We start from the raw sequence: 14,774 nt of genomic DNA, 5'->3' as shown, positions 1-14,774 counted from the left end.
TGTGACTAACGGTTTTAACGGTCCCCTAAGGCTTGGAAGTGTGAGGGCCTGGTCCAGGCTGGCTGCGTCCCTCAGACCACAAACAGCTACACGCCACACCGAGCCCTCATATATCCCCTAAGACACACACTCGCCTCAGCACTCACACCCTTTTCCTAGCCACAACCCTTCTGCACCCCCTCAGGCTGTGCAGACTGGGTCTCGAGTCACCTGATAAACACCCTGCTGCTTGTGGAATGGACTTGGTGGCCAGGGGGCTAGAGTGAGAGCTGCGCAGGGGGAGCAATGAGGAGAGAGGGGGATGTGGGGGGAAGGGCACAAAGAACTGTGGGGTGGAAGGGGGGGTAGGGGAAGAAATCCCCCAGGGCTCCTGACCTGCTAGATGCTGGAGCAGTCCGAAGGTAGGGTGGACCAGGGCAGTGGGTGTGTGTGTGGGGGGGGGGCTCTTTAACGCTCCCTTTGATAGTTAAAGATGAGTTTTTAACGCCACGAGACAGGATGAGATCAACAATGAAGAAGTATGGATGGAAAACAGATGTATTGAGCCCTCGCAGTTTAGACACCCAGAGGAGGAAAAAGCAAAGGAACCAGAGTGCAGTTAGGGACAGGGAAAGACTCCAGGAAATTGTGGTGGAAGTTCGCTGGCCTATACTTCAAAAGGAGGCAGAGGAGTTCAGCTATGTCAAATGCTGCAGATAAGATGGGGAAGATGAGTGAGAATTAGTTGTTGGTGACCTTGACAGGAGCAATTTTAGTGGCATAGTGGGATGAAAACCTGACTGGCGTGTAGATGCAAAAGACATAGCTGATAAAAGACGTCAGATTATACAAGGAATGCTTAAAACATAAGAAACGAACAGCCCAATTTAAAAATGGCCAAAGAGGGGCCTCCCTGGTGGAGCAAGGGGTTAAGTCTCAGCACTGTGAAGCTACCCATAGCCACTGCAGCCGGGAGCTACCCACATGGCACGGCAGACCTCTCCTGCTCCCCTCAGCAGTGTATTTCAGTAGATCTGCCTGTTCTACTCCCCACTCTCTCTGGTGAATCCTCTGACCTCCCAACCTCTGGCTTACACCCCAGTTCTTGTATGGATAAATAAATCTTTAAAAAAAAAAGAATTTAATGGGTGTAGGGGCACTCCAACCCACTTGGACCCTAGCGAAGATAACCATTAAGCCTGCTTATGTATTTTCTTATTTTTAGTTTGCATAAAAAAATTGTTTCACATTCACAAAAATCCCAATATTGTAAATGACACACCTTCCCTTACCTATTCTATTGTTAAATAGACAAACATCTTCAAAAGACAATTTAGATCAGTTTAATCTTGAAACCTAATCCAATAAGGCTAGAAAGTAAACATTTCAGTTCCTGTACCTAATAGTAAAATATTTGAATACCTCAGGATCCTTTGATTGATTTATATCAATATGAGAACCTGTTTTGATGTGATGGAAGAAATGTGTTCATCTCCAATTACTATATCAAGGAGTAGCTAAGCTTTCTGTCCTGTGGAAACTCAAAGTCCAGAAACTCTGGCCAAACTTGCCCAAGTGCCCTGCATAGTAGCACAGGTAGAAAACGTTGGCCACAGCACTTTTTGCCACAGGAAAGCCTGTGGGAGGCCTGCAACTCTCCATTGTTTCAACTTGCATTTCCCTAAAGACAGATAAAGTTGAGCATCATCCCATATGTTTATTTGCCACAGATTGTCTTCTTTGGTATGGCTTCTGTTCAGGTATTTGGCCATTATTTACTTATTTATTTTTAATTTTTTTTAAGATTTATTATTTATGCATATAAGAACTGTGGTACAGGCCAGAGATGAGGCCAGGGTAAGAGGATTCACCAGAGATAGAATAGGGAGCAGAACAGGCAGATCTATTGAAATACACTGCTGAAGGGAGAAGTGGGCAAGACAGGAGAGGTCTGCTGTGCCATGTTGGTCAGCTCCCTGGCTGGGGATAGAATTTATGCTGCAGTGGCTGGTGATAGCTTGATAGTGCTGAGACTTTAACCCTGGACCACCAGGGAGGTCCCTGACTATGAATCTTGTCTGGAGACTACCATATTTGTTTTAAACCATTTGGCAGAATGTGATTACAAGTTGCCCCAGAAGGCTCAGATATGCAGACAACAGGTGGCATATTTGGGATTTGAGATTAAGAAAAGCAAACAAAGCCTCATGACAGATAGAAAACAGGTGATCTCAGCTCTTAAATTTCCCAGAAATTGAAGACAATTACGTGGACTTTGGGGAATGACTGATTTTGTCAAATGTGGATTCCCAACTTTGGACTAATAGCAATACCCCTAAATGAAACCCTCAAAGGTCCAGACTCAGAACCTTTGTTTTGTACTCCTGAATGCCCAAGCTTTGGATTAAGGAAGACTGATCTCAGCACCAGTCTTAGGGAAGCCAGACCCCAGAAAGTTTTTCAAACCTGTGTGCAGGAGAGACAGAAATCCAGTCTGGAAGTGTAATCCAGTTATTAGAATCAGAAATACAGTCCATCATATACTTCTCCAAATAAATGAACACCAGTAGGGCATGACTTCCATGTTTGCAGGCGTGGCCTTCTGCATGATGCAGAGCAACTTACCTTGGGTCAGCCATCACTGTATATGTTATATATGCACCATACCAGATTTTAATAAAGTTCTGTCTTTTGATACCATCATAATATGGAAAAATGGTAATAACTATTCTTATTGCTTATGGCAATGTGTCTATCTTTGCAAAATTTCAACAAAGAATTTTATTTGTTTCTCATCAGAGAATTGGAACTATGGTTACATTAACCAGGATTTTATTGAAATGCCACAGTTCAAACCTTCTGGGAGTTGAGACTGAGCAAGGCCAAGAACAAAAGAGCCCGCCACCTTGTCTGGGGTTCCAGAGACCCCAGGAGAGTAGGAAAATTTCCTCCATTGGCAGGCCTGGAGACCTGAGAGAGAAAAGCCTTGGGAAATATACCCAAATACTGCAGGAATAGTCTGGTATGGATAAATAAATCCATCCCATGACATGACTCCCAAGGCCTGGACAGGCCGAATATTGAAAACTCAATCTAAGATCTGTTATGGAAAGTTCCAACAGAGTCAATAGAAAGTCTACATGGTTATTCTGTTCTATGGGCTTATGCAAAAATAAATAAAATAGATTGGACTTAGATTTAATTTACAAATGCATTTTGCTTTAGAATTTGATAGAATTGGGGTGAAGTTAGAAAAATGATTTTAATAGTAACATGTCTCTTAACCATTTTTTTAAAAGATTTATTTATTTATTTATTTATTTATACAAGCATTGGGGTACAGTCAGAAACGCGGGAGGGTGAGAGAATTCACCAGAGCCAGAGAGTGGAGAGCAGAACAACGAAGTACACTGCTGAGGGGAGCAGCGGGCGGCAGGAGAGGTCTGCACACCATGTGGGACCCTCGCCAGCGGCTGGGGATCAAACCGGCCCTGCAGAGGCTGCAGGCAGCTTCTCAACCCAGCACTCAACCGCTGCGCCACCGGGGAGGCCCTCTTAACCATTTTTGAGATTTTTTTTTTTTCTTTTTTAGTTTGAACTGATTGGCTGCTGTCTAGAAGTGGAGGACTTTGCCACACTGCCTATGCATGGACAATGCTTCATGACTGACTGCTCTTTCCTTTTAATACACTGCAGCCCCAGTGAAAACTGTCTTCTGATATTACACCCCAGCACCCAGCTTTCATTACCATAGAAATGGAAACAAAAATTGAGGGCAGGGAAATTGTAAGAGGAACAGGGAGGAGTAACCTCCAAACAAGTGCATGGGGCTTATTGCTAACTCAAAGGTAGAAAGTGGAGCTTTCAAGACTCCACCCTCTGAGTAGGAATTGATGGTAAATAGGAGTGGAGCTGGGGGTTTTGGCAGTTAAAACTGCTGAGGCTTTTGGCAGTTAAACCTCTGGGCTTTGGCAGTTAAGCTGCTGGTGAGTAGGGGTGTCTATGGAGAAGCTGCCAGCTTGCTGCGTGCAACTTCAGCTTGGACCTCCGTCTCTACTCAGCGGAAGCTATCTGGGATAGGACAGATGGCATCTGGCCGTGTGCCAGCCTATAAGCTCCCTCTGTCTTTCTCTGCTCTCCCTTTTCTCAGTTTGTCCCTATGTAAATAAATCCTGTTATTGTTGTTTCTCACCATGTCTCTGCTTTTGTGACTGTCCTATGTTTTTCAGCATGTGGGTGTGGTCCCACCAACCAGGTCAACCCGGTACCCCCTGGTTTGCTCCTTTTCACTTAGTTTTCTCCCTATATAGATGCTACAATGAACCTTTTTGCACCTGTGAGAACATGTGAGAGGGGATCTCCAAGGTAACTATAGTACTTCATATTCTGACTAGTAGGGCTTTTGCCAATGACATCAGCAGGATTTGAGTGTTTTCTGTGGTTGAATTTTCATTGGCACATTTTTAGAGGCTGATTGCCATCTTCTTTTGGCTCGAAAAATGGGCAAACAATTCACATCCTCCTGTTACAAATGAAAGAATTTTCCCAGGGATAGCTTGGATTTGAAACATGATGTCAAATATTTGTATGCTCCCTCTTTTGCTCCTCTCTTATGTGTTCACCCTCCATTCAGGTCTTCATAATATTCATCTGCCATAGTGTTCCCCATCACCATAAATTTCTGAGAAAAATCGACAGAGCATTATTCTGAAGCAGCAATTTTATCCTAAAAACCACTAACCCCTTTAACATTTTTTTCTGACTCCTTGAAATGCTTTCGAAATTTATATCGCCAGCAATATGGTTGCACAGTTTTAAAAATGCAAGATTCACCTCTAAAATGTTCTTTAATATTTCATTGCTTGAGTTCATCAGACTCCACTTTGGAGCTTTATGTTTTTTATATATGACTCTCTGAGGCTGTTAATGCTGAGGGGCACATTTCCTTCATAGAAAAGTCAAAACAGCAGGAATCACAGAGGGGTAGCAGACTGGATGCTGCCTCAACAATCAGTAGCATTGTGCAGTCACCACCTCCCTTTGTCACTAAGCAACAAGAAATTGACCTCCTCACATTCTCTTTCCTCACATTTAGCCTCAAAAGACAAGAGGGAAATTTGCCTTTTCTACTACCTCCCTGGAACGATGCAAGACGCTTTAGTAGGCTCCTGGGTAAGAGTACACTTTACAGTTCATCCTGACCTCTGACCCTAGGATAGTACCTGGAATTTATTATTTTTTAAAAAGATTTTTTATTTATGCATACAAGAACTGGGGTACAGGCCAGAAGTGCCCGGGGCAGGGGGTGGGGGTGTTGAGAGGATTCACCAGAGACAGAGTGGGCAACAGAACAGGCAGATTGACTGAAATACACGACAGGAGAGGTCTGCTGAGCCATGTGGGTCAGCTCCCTGGCCAGGCATTGAACTAGTGCTGCAGTGGCTGCTGATAGCTTCAAAGTGCTGACGCTTAATCCCTTACCCCGCCAGGGAGGCCCCAATACCTGAAATTTAAATGAATCATGAGAGTAAAGTAAAAAGGGTTTCATTCTTCATCCAGGCTAGTGGAAGATGCTGAAATTTCCACTTCCCCTTTCTCCTCCTGAAGTCACCCCTGGAACCTATCTAGTCTTCCTGTCACCATGCCTCATTCTATGTATTCTGTTATCATGCTTAACTAACTGAACCTCCAAGTCTTCTGGTCACCCTATTTATTACTAGTCATTTGCTTGATAACCCCCAAACTTCTGGAGTTTGACTGTTCTCTATACTGGGAACATGTTGAGGGCAAAGTGTGTTTTCTTCCATCTGTATACCCCATACTTGTGCCCTGAAATACAGGAAAGGCTCATTAAATACTGCTTAACTAAAACTAAGTAGAGAGCAAGAGCTGTTTGACAGATAGTAGAAGAATGGACGGACAAGCAAGATGACTTAAGCACTCAGTGGGATGAAAAGGGGCTTCAGAGGCTTCCCAGTTATATTTACAAGCCCAACATGATGGCCAGAAGCTAGTTCAGGGTAGGTTCTTTCTGCTCAGGGCCATGAGCATGGTGGACCAGACACCTGTCATCTTCAGGGAGCACTCAGGATAGAGAGCTTGAGTCATAGGTATCTGCTACTCAGACACAGTCATTCAAAGAGTGTCCACCTAATAATGCCTCCTTAGATCCCTGACAGGTAATCATATCTGTCTTCCGCCAGTGCCTGGCTCTGAAATTCTCTCCAAAAAGTATGCACTGTTGGTCATTTTTTTAACTGCAGTATTTCTTTTTTATTTTTATACACAAAGAGCTAGCATTGTTTCTGCCACAAGGTAGGTATATTGAATGACCAATTCAAGGAAGTTCATGTAGTCTAACTTAATGAAGCCTAAACCCTTTATGTACTAATGGAACCATATTGAGGTCATATTGTATCTCTTGATCAGACTGTTGTTTGAAGCAGACATGGTAAGTGGAAGAACCCTGGCCAAATTTTCTCAGATGACTCCAACAAAGCTGTTGGTGACCTATCTTGCTATGTCAGATGCTACAAGGCAAAGGGAAATTTCTTTTGGAAATATTTCATCCTTTGCTTAGATGCTCCAGTTTCAGAATCTTCTTGACCCAGAATAATAAAGTGTGGCAAATAGGTGTTCACAACTTTGTCAGTGGATGCAGAGGATGATCTGTTCAATCCTTACTCTTCAGGGACCCCTGACCTACTATTAACATTGGGGGAAGACAACTAAGGGAACTTCCTAAACTCCTCATGGAAGAATCATACCACCGGGCCTCCCTGGTGGTGCAGCGGTTGAGCACTGGGTTGCGAAGCTGCCCACAGCCTCTGCAGCACTGGTTCGATCCCCGGCTGCTCCCCGGCCACCAGAGGAGGGTCCCGCATGGCGCGCAGACCTCTCCTGCCGCCCGCTGCTCCCCTCAGCAGTGTACTTCGGTCCTTCTGCCTGCTCTGCTCCCCACTCTGGCTCTGGTGAATTCTCTCACCCTCCCGCGCTTCTGACTATACCCAGTGCTTGTATAAATAAATAAATAAATCTTTAAAAAAAAAAAAAAAAAAGAACCATACCACCAGACAGCTGTCCTATGCTCAAAATTGCTCAGTGTTCTAAGTCATCCCAACTCAGAACCTGACTGGTCCCCCTATTGAAAAATCTTCCCGGAGTCTTAGAAGAATATCAATATTCCTAATACAGTTTAGGCCCTGTCCCTCCCTGACCTCATCTCACTTTTCACCAGCTTATTCACAATCCTTTAGTAATAAGGCCTCTATTTCTTTCAATACGTCTCTCTCTGGACTTTGAACCTTTGCTGGTGGAGTTCTCACTGCATAGAATGCTCTTCTACTGCTCCTCTCATGACTGACTCTCCTCCTGCTTCCATCCTACTCCCATTTTCATGAGGAGACTGCCCTTGTTCCTTGCCACTCTGGGTCTAGTTATTTCTTCCTGACACTACTTGCTCTTTCTGACTCTGCCACCAGAAAGAATGTTTATATGGCCCAGGACTATTCTGTCTTTCCTCTGATGTCTTCCCCAGCCCATATTAGGAGTTTATTAAAGAAAGAGAGAGAGAGAAAGAGAAAGAAGGAAGAAAGAAAGGTGCTGCTTTCTCACACACACACACACAGCCCTCCCAGGTGAACCAGTACTGTTGAGGTCAACTGTTTTAATGATGAATGGTGGCCACCTCTCTGCTGGCCCTTGTCCAGGGAGGTACCACCTCCTCAGAGTCTTTCTATTGTGTCAGAAACTCCCAGGAGAGGCTTTTGATCTGGGGCATCTGAGTTTGAGACTCAAAGTGGGGGTTTAGGTGAAATTCACCCTCCTATCTGCCTTGTTATAGCACAACACTGGCTTCTATGGGCACTACAGGGGCCAATTCAAGAGTGAACATGCTCAAGAATACCGCCTTGCAGCCAAGCCTCAGCCTCCAGCAGTATTCCTACAGCGATGTCAGGTACAAGGCCACCTTGGGGACAGTTGGGGTGGCTGGGTAAACTTTTCTTTTTTTAAGATTTATTTATTTATGCATACAAGAACTGGGCTGTAAGCCAGAGGTATGCGGGTGACAGGGGGGTGGGGGGAGAGGAGTCACCAGAGAGAGTGGGGAGCAGAACAGGCGGATCTACTGAAATACACTGCTGACGGGAGCAGCGGGCAAGACAAGAGAGGTCTGCTGCACAATGTGAGTCACCTCCCTGGTCAGGGATCGAACTTGTGCTGCAGTGGCTACGGATAGCGTCATAGTGCTGTGTCTTTAACCCTTGAGCCACCAGAGAGGCCCTGGGTAAACATTTTCCTTCGCCCAGGCCTTAAGAGTATCATCCCCAGCCTTCCACAGCTGGATGAACACCTGAAGCCAGCCTATCCCCAGGACACACATGAGGTCTGGCCTGTCTTCCTGAATGTCAGGGGATCCCCCTACAGACAAGTTGAAAGAGATTCAATACCAGGCTGAACCATCTTGCTCAACATTCCTGTTAGATGGAGAAGGATCATAGCCCAGGTGAGAGTGAAAGGTCATAGGAAGAAATCCTCTAGAACACAGAAAGTAAGCCTTGAGTTTTGTAGACAATTGCCTTCAAGCCCAGATGTCTTGATGCCATAAAAGTCTATGGTCTAGGGCCTCCATGGTGGCGCAGCGGTTGAGCGCTGGGTTGCGAAGCTGCCTGCCTCTGAAGCACTGGATCGATCCCTGGCCGCCGGGCAAGGGTCCCACATGGTGTGCAGACCTCTCCTGCCACCCACTGCTCCTCTCAGTCTGCCTGTTCTGTTTCCCGCTCTGGCTCTGGTGAATTCTCTCACCCTCCTGCACTTCTGACTATACCCAGTGCTTATATAAATAAATAAATAAATCTTAAAAAAAAAAAAAAAAAAAAAAGTCTATGATCTAACCCTCAACCAGCTTCATAGTCCAAGGATTCAGGAGTGAGTGGTCAGGGAAGAGGCATAGAAAGTGATTGGGTACCCACCCACATGTCTGGCCAAGGAGGGCTAGAAATTAGTAATTAATTGCAGAGGTGGCTGGAAAAGCTTCCAGAAAATACGAGAGCCAGAGGAGCACAGGCCTTCTACTGCCTTGAGGCCTAGAGAGAAGAAGGAGGAATTGTGCATTTCTCAGGGTCCAAAAAGTAAAAAGAAGGCTCAAAGCAAGAGAACTTAGGAGGATGTGCATAATAAGCATACAAAGGAATAGGTGAGGCAACTGCAGGGAAAGATGGTCTTACAGGTGGGTCACAACCAAATGATTAGTACAGCCTGTCCAAAGGGACTGATGGAAGGCTTTACTCCAAGAACCCAGAATGAAAGAGTGGTGTGGACAGGGCCTGCCTGAGATGAGTGGTGATTTTAGGTGGGAAGACATGGCCAGGTGAGGACTGATCTGGGAGGAAGCCGAAAGAAAAAACACTTCCTTCCTCCTTCCTTCCACCCCTTCCCCAGGCTTCCCAGTGGAAAGGCAGCCTGGTGAGCAGTGCAGTCCTAGGTAGGAACAGGGTGGAGGAGGTAGAGATAGACTTGGAGGGAGCTTAGAACATGCTCTGTCCACTGAAGTTTCTCTAGCCAGTTCCTATTTGATTTGTACCTATATTCTCTAGGAATTTCTTTCCGAGGCCAAGAGCAGGGACCTGGAGTCTGCCATGTTATAGAACCTGACCTTCCTTAGTATTCCCATTTGGAACAGTAGGCTGCCGGGCATTGCCTACTGAGCCAGAGCCAAACGCAACTCCACATTGCACATTAGAGGTCATCTCCCCTTTGAGAATGACAGGGCTGGAGTAGTGCAGGGATAGAGGCAATCTGGGGACTCACTGTTGGGTGTTTGTATTAGCCCTCAGTGGCAGTTCTTGTTCCAAAGACTGGAATATTCTCTCTCAATCTTCACCCCAGGAACAGAGAAGGAGACATGCTTTAACCGAAGTGAAGACTTGCTACATAAAGCATTTACTGGCATTAGCAGCAGCCCCAAATAGCATATCTGTGTGTCTTGAGTTCAGGTTGTATAAAAGCCAAGTCTCATGGTTCTTTCTAGGTCTAAAGATGTTTTAATGTGTGCGACTGCTCAGAGAAGATGCATATTATTAGCTGAGAGAGACCAGGTTTCAGCTGAGTGGAGTAATTGTTGAAAATGTTCCAAGATGTAGCATTTACTTTCCTTTTCTTTGGGGCAGGTAGAAATTTTATCCGTGTCATTCAGATGCAAGAAAATTCTTTTTTTCTTCCTTTTTTTCTCTTAAACCAGAGAATTTAATTCTAGCCTTACCTATCTGACCCTCGGCAAACGTAATCCTGGTTCTGTTTGTTCTTGAGAACAGATAAGAGTCCGAGGGGGCAGGTAGATCTTTGGTGGTGCCAGGATTGCTGTTTCCCTGCTCCAACAACCCCACATAACCATGCCTCCATCTGTTGCAGCACCCCACTGACAGCAGTCTGCCCTGCCTCCACAGGGGCCCTGACTGTCCCATGCACAAACACTGCCCCATGCCAGGAAATACTGCCCCCTCTTAGGCTAGAACCCCAACCCAAGCCCCACCTGCTAAGGGACCATGGGTTTCACCATTCTGGTGGAAAAGGAATCTTGGATGGCTTAGAAGCAAAGATGCAGATAAAATTATCCGCAGGGGCAAGAATTCTCAGAACAGCCTGGGTGGAGAGGAAATGACTGCACTTCTCACCAGGCACCCACAGTTGTGAGAACAAAACTTGAATCAGTGGGAGTCAATAGTTATCCTGCCACTGTAACAATAGTGGATTTCAAAGTCAGAGCTGCCTCCAACAAGGGAAACATCCACATTTTAGCTGAGAATAGAGAAGGGAGAGAAATGTGAAAGTCAACTGGAACTTGCCCCAGATCCCCACTGTTTTTTTAATTAAAAATTTTACTGAGATAATAGTAATTTCATAAGCAGTTATAAATAATACAAATTGCTTCCACACTTTGCCCAGTGGTAACATTTTGCAAAGCTATAGTATAATATCCCAACCAGGAGATTCATATCGAGGCTCCACCCATCTCCTCCTTATTTCCCCAGTTTACTTGTATTCATCTCTGTGTATATATTAAGATCTGTAATAGCTATCACCCATGCAGGTTTATGTATTCATCACCACTGTCAAGATATTATCAAAAGAATCCCAGTGCTGCCCTTTTATGACCACACCACCAGCCTCCCGCATGCCTACCCCTTCCTCTGCCCCTAAACTCTGGCAAGCATTGATCTTTCCAAGGTTTCTAAAATTTTGTCACTTCAGAAATATTTATAAATGGAATAATACATAAGACAACCTTTAGAAATCAGCTATTCTCGCTCAGAATAATTTCCTAGAGAGTCTTCCAAGTTGTATTATCAGTGATTGGTTCTTTTTCATTACTGAGTAATGAATACATATACACCAGTTTACTCACCTGTTAAGAGATACCCAGGCTGGTTCCACTTTTTGGCTTTAATAAATAAAGTTGCTTATAAACATTTATTTACAGGTTTTTGAGGGTGATATCAGTTTTCATTTATTTGGGTGAATGCCTAGAGGTACAATTGCTAGGTCATATGGTAGCTGCATGTCTAGTTTTTTTAAAAAAGAAACTGCAAAACTGCTTTCTAGAATGGTGATACTATTTCACATTCCTATCATCAATGTATGAATAATCCAGGTTTCTTTGCATACTGACCAAAATTCAGGGTTTTTTTTTAAGTCATTCTGATTTAATTTGTATTTCCCTAATGTTTAATGATGTTACCATCTGTTTATCTTCTTTGGTGAAGTGTCTTCAGGTCATTTACCCATTTTCTGTTATTTTATTTTGGAATTGAGAGTTGAGAGAATTCTTCATACATTCTAGATACTAATCATTTATTGGATATGTAATTTATTAATATTTTCTCTTCCTTAGCTTGGCTTTTCATCCTCTCCACATGTAGTCCCACAGAGCAAAACTTTTTTAAAATTTTGATGAGGTCTAATTTATCAACTTTTTCTTTTACGGCTCTTGCTTTTGGGGTCAAGCTTAAGGATTCTTTACCTAGCCCGTAGGTTCTGAAGATGTCCTACTGTTTTGTTTTGTTTTCTAAAAGGGCCCTGGGTTTTTCAAATCCCTGTTGTGTCAGCTTAACATGGTGGGGAATGAAAGATAAGGACAGCTGGCTTCCCACCTCATGGAGCTTTCATTCTATAGGAGGCTACCTGCAACTAAGGCATCTGTTCCTAAAGAGGAGCTTGTTAAAGACATAACAGACTCTACCCTGAAGATTATGGTTCAGGGATCCAGGGTGGAACTGGCTCCTACCTGTTATGTAGGAAACTGCTATGAGCTTTGGCTCATAACCCAACCCAGCAAAGCCTGATCTACAAGAGTAGGCACTTTGTTTAGATCTGCAGCTGGAGAAGCCTAGTGATTGGCAAAGGAGGGGCTCTGGGGGCAGAGACTAGGCACAAAGGAAAGGTGAACAGTCTTAGGAGAGATTGCTGCTGAGGTGGAGAGATGGTCTTTCTCTGCCTGGGCATAGGGCATGGCCCTCTGGTCCCAGCTGGCCCAAAGGAAATGCCCTGGGGACCTTCTGTCTCTGTGCACTGATTTAACAGCAAACAGATGTTGAGCACAGTGTCAGGTACTCTTCTCAGTGTTAGAGTTATTGCTGTGAGAAAGCAGACGATAATCTTTGCCTACAAGGATCGTATGTCCTAATCAGGGGCACCAGATGATAAGCAATATCATGCTATAAAATCATGTATTAGGGGGTGAAAATGAAGATACTGCTGAGGTAACACTCAAGGAAGGCCTCCCAAGAGACAGGTTAGAAATCATGGCCATCTGGGAGAGGGGTCCAGGCAGAAGGAACAGATCCGAGGTGGAAGAGGCTGGAGCCAACAGAGGGTTCAATATCTTTTGGGTTTCATGGACCACTATTATGACTTTGACTTACAAACATGAGGAACCGTTTGTGGATTTTCAGCATACAAGGGACACGGTCTGATTTATGTATCAAAATAATCATTCTGGCTACTGTGCGGACAACAGATCAGAGGGGCAAGTTTGGAAGCAAGGAACCAGGGGGGCAATTGCTTGCTTAATTCAGTCAAGAGAGGAAAGTGGCTTAGACAAGAAAGCAATGTCCGTGCTAAGGAGTGTTCCCATCCTAGGTATATATAAAAGGAAGTATCAACAGGATGTATGGTACGAAAGAAAAAGGATCAAGGTGTTTGGCAAGATCTAGCTGCCATGACCTGAGCTGGGAGAGGCTGTTAGAGGGGGAGGTTTGGGGAATGATTTTTGGAGATGGCTGTTAGACATCTACATGGAGATGTGGAGTAGGTAGTTGACTATTGATTCCAGAGTTCAAGAGAGATTGAGCTAGAGACAGAAATGTCACTTTCTAGGTGCTGTTTAAGGCCAGGAGCCAGGTTAAAGGGTCCATTGTAAAACTTGAACCTATGGCAGGGTGTCCTGGAAACTGCTTTAGCCCCTTCTTTCCTCAATCAATAGCCCCAGAGGCCTCTGCTTTGGGGGCAAGTGCCAGGATGAGAAGTCCCAGTAGTGAGGCATTGCTTTCATTTTTATCTGCCCTTTCAAGGTGTTGGTAGTTGGCAGCTCAGGGGCAGTAGCTCCTGGCAGCTCCCCTCTAGTATGAATCCTGCGGTACTGTCTTGATAGCAGGTAAACATCATTTTCCCTCATTCACCTCCTTTCTCACTGTCTTTCAAGAAGCCAGCACGGCAACACTTCTTCTCCAAGCATGACAACCGTACTTCCTTCGACAAAGTGAGTGCTGGAGAGGAGAGTGGGTAAGCCCCAAGCCCAGAGGGAAGTTAAGGTAGCAATGAAGTGGTAAGACATTCCAGGAGGGAGGACTCCTTATACAGAGGTCTGTCTTCCTGACAACCTCTCTCCTCTAGGACAGCCCATTCTCCCAAAGGGAGCTCTGCTTTGGTGTCCTGCTCCAGTTTGCCAGATAATGTGCAAATACCTCAGGAGCTTCTGACTTCTGGGGGGGGGGGGGCTTCACTTTAGAATGGAAAGCATGGCTGAGAAGACAGGCCAGAGAGGACAGGGTACAAGCCAGGCTTAGGCTTAGGAGGGACCCAAGAAAGTGCCTGGTGCCAAGACTGTGGGCCAAAGGCCCATACCTTTGAGAAGGGCCCCTACTGCCTGCTGCAGGGAATCGGGAAGCGGAAAGACCTGGAGCGTCTGTGGCAGCAGCATACCTTTCTGCACTGGGCACCCTGTGAGCTGGAGTTGCAACAGCAGCGGCCCTTTAAGTCCTCCTACCAGAACAATTTCCGGTCAGGCCCAGGACTCAGTGAGCTCCCCCAGCGCCTTGTCCACTTTATGCAGCTCCAGCCTCCCCATGTCAGCACCACCTACCAGCAGAACTTCTGCCAGCCATCCCGAGGTGGCCACTGTGGCAGTGACAACGTGGGATCCCAGGCTCCAGTCACCAACACGCTGCCTGACCTCCCAGGGATCCCAAGACCCAAGCTGCTGCAGCACTACCTTCATGCTGGGGTCTCCGAATGTCTTAACTGGTCCAAAGCATTAAACTAGGATGGATGACACAGAGGCCTGTCTGTGCTTGCAGCCTGAGAGATCTCAGAGGCTGGAAAGCAGTGGGTATTGCCAGGCCCTGCAAATGGCTCCCATGGTATTTGTGTGCTGGGCCCTGGAAGCTCTGCCACTAAGTAAGAAGGGGTAAGGATCTGCAGGAGGCTAAGGGGACAAGGGGCTACAATGGCCACAGAGCCCCAAAATCTGTTTTTGAGCAAACCCAACTATGATTCCCTGCACTCAGTGCAGCTATAGA

At 45.4% G+C, this 14,774-nt stretch overlaps 1 protein-coding gene across 5 annotated transcripts; it reads left to right on the top strand.

The window, feature by feature from the left end:
- Positions 1-13: 13 nt before the first annotated feature.
- Positions 14-14,525, top strand: CUNH3orf84 (chromosome unknown C3orf84 homolog). 5 transcript variants are annotated; one of them, XM_037528994.2, is made up of 6 exons: positions 14-262; positions 4,290-4,344; positions 5,075-5,151; positions 7,823-7,936; positions 13,679-13,735; positions 14,111-14,525. In XM_037528994.2, the coding sequence occupies exons 3-6, from the start codon at positions 5,125-5,127 to the stop codon at positions 14,516-14,518; spliced, it is 606 nt and encodes a 201-aa protein (XP_037384891.1). In that variant the 5' UTR covers positions 14-262; positions 4,290-4,344; positions 5,075-5,124; the 3' UTR covers positions 14,519-14,525. The 5 variants fall into 5 exon arrangements, with proteins under 5 accessions (XP_037384891.1, XP_037384886.1, XP_037384880.1 ...); XM_037528989.2 differs by lacking the exon at positions 14-262 and adding an exon at positions 356-401; XM_037528983.2 differs by lacking the exons at positions 14-262; positions 4,290-4,344 and adding an exon at positions 371-401.
- The last annotated feature ends 249 nt before the right edge of the window (positions 14,526-14,774 follow it).

The sequence above is a fragment of the Talpa occidentalis genome, unplaced genomic scaffold (assembly GCF_014898055.3).
Source record: "Talpa occidentalis isolate TD23 unplaced genomic scaffold, MPIMG_talOcc4v2.1 talOcc4.10, whole genome shotgun sequence".
Lineage (NCBI taxonomy): Eukaryota > Metazoa > Chordata > Mammalia > Eulipotyphla > Talpidae > Talpa > Talpa occidentalis.
The sequence above is the reverse complement of the archived record's forward strand: the minus strand, read 5'-3'. Positions and strand labels throughout refer to the sequence as shown.